The following is a 6746-nucleotide window of genomic DNA, read 5'->3' as shown; positions in this document are numbered from 1 at the left end:
TACAACTTTTTTTTAACGTGTTAAAAAAGCGATCAATTTACATTTCAATTAAATGTGATAGACCCAATTGCCCTATCAATTTGATTTGCAATTGGGGTACAAAAAGCACAAGCGAGGGTTACGTTGTGGGAAATAGTGTTCGGTTTGAAAGGCACAGCAACTATTAAACAAGGCGATTTTTGCCACTGACTCCGTCTGAGGTTCAATTAAAAACAAACAAAATAAGTTTATTCTTAATAAGGTTCGAACACATTTTCAGAAAAGCACAATATTAACAATTTATCATCTTCGTGTTAAACATGCCATTTTTGCCATCAGTTACATTACTTCTTACCAGCTCTATTGGATTTGAGGCACCACAATGAATCACCTCACGCTGTGCATCTGCACTGCATCAAACGATAGCAAGGTTAAAAAAAGAAAAAGTATGTGAACAGTGACATCAAGCGGTCACAAAAAACGTTGAGTGAATTTTTTTTTATTCGTTTACAAGTCCCAGGTATAAAATATCAGCATTAATTCATACATTGCTAAAATTCCTATAAAAAAAATAACAGCCACACAATGGTAATCGCATTCAAAGTTCATTTGAAAAGAGTGATGTTACATTCAGTTAACTTGGACTTCCAAGTGGTTTTCATTTGTTCATGCTGCGGGTTTTTTAAAGAAACAACAGAATGCCATTGGAGCTGAAGAAAATAAAAAACATACCATTTGCTGAATATGTGCTCTCCTTTACTGTAAGCTATCAAACACACCACACTGACACCCCAGAGAACCACAAGCATACCTTTGCATTACATTTACATTCAACCAAATGAGGATTGAGCCCTTAAACACTCTAGAGCCTAATTTGAAGTTCATTTAGTACTTTCTCAAAATGAGAAATTATCTTTTTTGTTTGTTGTGTTTTTAACAGTTTGACATGTTCTCCATGCTAATACAATGACGTCTTCTATGCGTGTCTGAGTTCTGTTTTTCAGCTGCTGCAATAAAAAAGTCCTGAAAAATACGACTTGATGGGAGGATGAAGAAAGAAATCCACTCGAAAATTGTCGATTGTGAACCTTGATAAGTCAGACTTCAAAAATCCACAGAATGTTCACGCCGGAGAGGCCGAGGTTTACACGCCTGGATAGGGATCACACAGCACTTGGTCAATAAAAGGTCAATTTGCACCTTCCTTAGTGTTTTTTTCTTGTTGTGAAAAAGGACACAAATTTTTCAGATATCTCTACGTAAACAATAAATCAAATAAAAAGACTCACCCCAGCATTCCTGACTCCTTGGTCTTAATGACGTAGAGGAACATGAGAATTGTATGGAACAAGTTGTTCCTGCCCTGTAACAGAACTATAAGTGAGTTTCTTTACATTTCATTGTATTATGTTACTATTGTATGTTTTATACAGCACAATACTATAAAGTCCTGGTTTTGTTATTTAAAATACACGGATTTTTTTTGATAGCTGGAATGGATCACTGGCATTTCCATTTGAGATGCAAAAACTGGAGTTTGTGGATGGAACAAATTTCATGCATTATTTTGAAAATCAGCTGCTGTTTGTGTTGCGTCACCTTGGGCAGACTGAAGATGTGTCCCTGATAGATAAGCTGGTAGTGAGGTGGTGTGGTGCAATTCTGGTGGATGCAGAAGAGGTTCTCCTTGGTCACATCTGGACGAGGACAAAAGAGAAACACTCTTTGGAGATGCTTTGTTTGATGTATATGTGTGCTTGTGCGTGTGCACTCACCAGGTTTGTCCGGGTTGTGGCTGAAGTGCTGCGAGGTGAACGTCTTCCCGTCTGGATATTTGGGGTGAGGAGGAAGTCTGGAGTCCAGGTAAGTGCAAAATATGTGCATGAGGATCTAGAGTGGGCAAGACCGAGTGGTTAAAACGGAAATGGGCAAACCTTTGGCTTTGAATTTCAGAAATGGACAGATGGGTCACGGGAAAAAAAACAATAAATGTATAATAAGTAGTTTATGATAATAGAATAAGAAAAATCATTTAAATTATCATAACAAATATTACAGGAGGACTTTTGCTATTTTAAATTTGTGTGGACCAAGGTAAAGAACACAACAGTATGGTGGTCATTCGGGGGCCATTCGTGGAACAATATCCCTTTGTCAGTGGCCCACGGCATATACTAAAAAAATGATATTTGACACAAGATAAGAGAAAGCAGGGTGTCAGAAAAATAAGTGCCATGAATACTAACAAATTGGTTTATATACTGCAAAGCTTTCATAAATATGTGAAGATAAAAATAAACTATTTATGCGACTAGTAACTAATTTGCCTTTAAAAACATATAAAAACGTTCTATTTCAAATAGTGCCATGGTCCCAAAAACGTAATTATACGTTTTTATGGGGGGGGGGGGGTGTTACTAGAAAGGCTTTAAAGAAGCCTCTGACCTGAAGAGGTCGTTTAAAGCATTGGTAGTTAATAGTTATTACAAAAAACGTCCAGCAGGTGGCAGCAGAATAAGAGATCATACAGGGCCATGTTGCAACAAGCTCTTTGTCCCAGTGTTTTCAACAGATTTGTGAATAATGATGAAACTTAGCTTGCTAATTGCTGCAAAACGGAAACAGATATAAATATTTTTTTTCCTGATGAAAGAAGAGACTCTAATCTTTCTTTTAGTAGGTTCCATGTTTTATAGAAAAAGAACACACTATAGGCCTTGCAAAATCAGTCAAAATCCAGTAAAACCGCCGGGAGAGAATGGGGTTGCTTCAATGAAAATGGCTGCGAGTTAATGAGTTAATGACTAAAATAAAACAATTTCTCCCACACTAGGCTTTATTTTGGCTAGCCCTGCTTTCAGCGGTGTGTGTGTGTGTGTGTGTTTGTGTCTAGATTGTACTCACAGCACAATCTGTGGGGAGGTCCGTGTCCCACTTGCGGTTCTTCAGATCACCCCCTCGATTCCACCGGTAGGAGCTCATGCAGCCACTGTGTGCCAGCTCTGCCGATTCCAAAGCACAAGAAAACGTTGGTTCATATCAGGGATCATTTTCCACATACAAACTGACCTTTTATGCGATCCACCAGATATTCCTGATTGGGAGTGATGTCGAGGTACTGGACCATGGAGTTCAAAGAAGGAATAGATGTTGCTTTCATCACGGCGGCCTGTTTAAGGCTGCTAATGCTGGCCTCTGGTGGAAGGAAAGAGGAAAATTTGGTCCATTGAGCTCTTGTGGTGGATATAATGAGGTTACGATTCTTGAATTCGGCCCACCAAGCATTTACATTATCTGTTGGCCTAAGATAGAATCAGAATCAACATTGGTTAAGTATGTAACACCACACAAGGAATTCATCTCGGGTTTGAGCCACTCACGTATTGGAGGAACAAACTACGACAAAAAACAACATTTAGGACGTTTATATACATGTAATCACAACATTTATACAAATATTTTGTAAGTGCTTCGTGACAGCTGCGGCTGTTTGAAAGCGTTACAAATAAATAAAGATGACGTGAAACATTTCAAGCCAAGTCATCTTTATTTATATAACGCTTTCAAACAGCCGCAGCTATCACAAAGTAAACATGTACTCCCCACCCATTTATTTCATTTAAAAATTGTGTAATTGATTCATTGTGAATAATAACATTTAAAAAATAGTACAACATTAACAATTTCACTTATTGGACTTTTTCAAAATTATAAATATCAGTTGAAATTAGAGTGAACTATTATTTTGGATTTTATTTACACTTTTACTGTATCTCTGAATGACATAGCCGTTGTCAGTTCTAAAAATAAAAATTTGCCCACCCTGACTTTAACCTGTTTATATTAGCTGACATGTGGGACTTTGCCTTTATAAGTAGAATCTAAAAAAAATAATTGGCTAATTTTATGAATTTATTAAATGTATGAGGTGGCGACAACAGAGGCCATGTCGATTCGATGTAATATTTCATATGACTTTCCCGGCATGTTTACCTCCTATCTGGAGCTCAGGGCAGCCCATCCTCCTGAGCTGAGTGTTGACCGAGTCCATTTCTTTGACCAGGGGGACCAAGATGGTGTCACTAATCCACTGTGAAAGCACAAATAACATATTGCTTGTTTTAACACAGAGTCAAAATTTTGTTAATTTATTTGTTGTGACGAGTTCGACAATCACATTTCGAAGTTTTGCTGTCCAGCCGTCGATGCGGTCCACAACAGGGCGGCTGGATGTGATCCTCGCCCACACCTACGAGAAATGAAATCAACGTGTTATTTTTAATGCCACAGACATACAAATCATACACATCTTATTGACCTCCTCAGCAGCCTGTTTGGAACCCGGGTCCATTTCATCCTTGTGGGCAGATGGCGCCTGGGAGCGGCAGGCGGGCTGATACAGGAACTTCCTCAGGCTCTGCGCGTAGTCCCCCACTGAGCGGTTGTAGTTCCAAAATGTCGGACTGTGACTTGGGGAGACAGATTCTGGACTCCCTAATGGGGAGAAATTAAGAATTAGAACAGTGAGTGTGTATACATACACACCTGGAACTGTTTGGCTAAACAGCGCACATGGCACATGATCGTTGTGTTATGTCGTAATTAGTTCATGTGTTTAAAATAAATAAGTTGGGCCAAAAAAATCATCAAATTTTTCATTTATTTTTTTAAAGAATGAAATTTAAAATTTTTTTTTATTGAATTGCACCAAATTGACTGCGGTGGCTCTTCTCCTCCTCCGTACGCAGAAATCGCTCGAGGCTTTTCAGATCCTCCATGTAATCCTCCTCACTTCCGGGTGAGTTAAACACAGAGGGCGACGTACGGTAACGAGCCCTCAAGACGGAGCTTTCCGGCGTCCCAAAGCTGCTCGGGTACGGTGGGGAACCAGAGGATGGACTGTAGCCCATCACCTGAAAAAGAAAAAACAAACAAACTGTGAATATCAGTAGTAAATACGGTCAATTTTATATGATGTTAGGAATGTACCTTCCCAAAGACCACCGAGGGCGAATAAGGGCCACTACTTGGAGTGGTTGTGTTACTAAGAGATGGGCTGTAGCCTGCCACACAGCTCGGAGAGAACTTAGGGCTGGCGGTGGAAGACCGAGACGGGCTGAAACTCAGTACGCTCTGGCCCTGCAAGGGGGATGACTCCATCGGAACGGGGGTTTCCTTTTTGTCTGGCTTCTGGGGAGGAGAAGCCTGAATACCTGCAAGAGGATAGACAATGTAACAGGTTCAGTTCAAGCCAGTACAGTATTCTTTATCTTTAAGAAGAGTCAAGCTAATTCAAGACTCACTTGTGTTTCTCAGCCCCAGGAGCTGATGCTGTTGTGGGGATACAGCGATGGTGGATGGAGCCATAGTGTACTTAAAATATTTCCAGAAATCAAAAAGAGCATTGAGGCTGAAAAGCGAGGCCAGCGCCAGTTCTGCGATGTGAAGAGAAGAACATTTTTGTCAGCACATGTCAACTCAAGTCAAGTCTTTGCAGCGCTTTTAAACAGCTGCAGCCGCTTACAGAACACATAACATTAAACATTAACAGTAATACAGTCATAACTATCCAACAAAACTTTTTTTTCCATTCCTAGAAGAGACTGAATCTCACCTGAGACGTCATGATCACAGTATGCATGACATCACACTCGTCTGCTACAAGCTAAGTTTGAAAGTAAACAAGTAGCTGAAGCAGAAGATACTCACCAATGTACCAAATAGGCCAGTAGGTGATGTTGTAGTATCGGCTTAACAATTTTGCAGACCTAAATTAGAAGTTGTATTATTACTACATATAATCATTATTAGTGTCTGTCCAGTGAGTGTTTATCTCACATACAATGAGTGATGGAAAAATAATCCAATCTAAGTGATCTAAAAGTGTGGTGAAATAAACTTACATTTCAGTGTAAATCATGCCAGCCAAGGACACGTTGAGAACAGCCCAGGCGAGGACCACCTGACGAGCGTGTTCCTCCCTCCTTATCCTCAGCGCCTTGTCAATCATGCTGGGCATCCCCTCTTTCGGTGGGGTAAACATCTTCATCAAATTGAGGCAACCAAAAAAGAGGTTTTGTCCTTTACACAGTAATTGTAAAAATAAAAATAAAGCGCGACATAATATCAGGGCTCGTGTTCTAATGCTAGCAGAGCTGCTAACGTAGCTTAAGTTGGCCCGGTGACAAACAATGAATTCGCAAACATAAACAGGTTTAACGTGAGGTGTTAAGTTACGTTATTTTACAATTGTTAAACACAAAAAAAAAGGTTTGCAAAAATACCGTATAGCGCATATCAGCATTCATAGTACGCTGACGTTACGAACTGCTTGCGGGTCACTTGAATCGCTTCATGTTGGTATGGTATTTTTGTATTCCCACCCGGAAGCAGAACTATACTCTTCCGGGTTTCTCGAACGCCACTTTTTTTCTTGTGGCGTCCAAGTATGCCGGATATAAATAAATAAATAAATAATATCCTCATCTACTACCAAGAAACTTTTATTGCCACTAGAAACCTATACAGTACAATTAAAAGCATCGACTGTTTTTCCCAATATTTATTTTAACCTAAATCTTATTCTTTGCCTCTGTCATTTGTCTTCTCTCCAGATCCATTGTTGACGTCCTATTGATTCTTCTTGTCTGCAGTAATGACACTTTGCGGGATTATGCTTCCCTAGTCATAAAATATATTGTTTTGATTCGACAATGCATAAGTTGTGCCCAAAGTGTTCCACTTAAAAATGCTGGACATACTTTTTA

At 39.5% G+C, this 6746-nt stretch overlaps 1 protein-coding gene across 1 annotated transcript; it reads right to left on the bottom strand.

The window, feature by feature from the left end:
* Positions 1-462: 462 nt before the first annotated feature.
* Positions 463-6353, bottom strand: tmem209 (transmembrane protein 209). The gene is made up of 15 exons (XM_086058140.1): positions 6264-6353; positions 5883-6022; positions 5689-5747; positions 5283-5414; positions 4969-5192; positions 4688-4892; positions 4298-4473; positions 4157-4228; positions 3973-4069; positions 3049-3174; positions 2884-2981; positions 1755-1869; positions 1579-1676; positions 1269-1342; positions 463-1131 (listed from the first exon to the last, which is right to left on the bottom strand). The coding sequence occupies exons 1-15, from the start codon at positions 6285-6287 to the stop codon at positions 1077-1079; spliced, it is 1695 nt and encodes a 564-aa protein (XP_085914266.1). The 5' UTR covers positions 6288-6353; the 3' UTR covers positions 463-1076.
* Positions 6354-6746: the final 393 nt, after the last annotated feature.

This window comes from Leptonotus elevatus, chromosome 17 (genome assembly GCF_054856555.1).
Source record: "Leptonotus elevatus isolate MCC_2025b chromosome 17, RoL_Lele_1.0, whole genome shotgun sequence".
Classification (NCBI taxonomy): domain Eukaryota; kingdom Metazoa; phylum Chordata; class Actinopteri; order Syngnathiformes; family Syngnathidae; genus Leptonotus; species Leptonotus elevatus.
The sequence above is the reverse complement of the archived record's forward strand: the minus strand, read 5'-3'. Positions and strand labels throughout refer to the sequence as shown.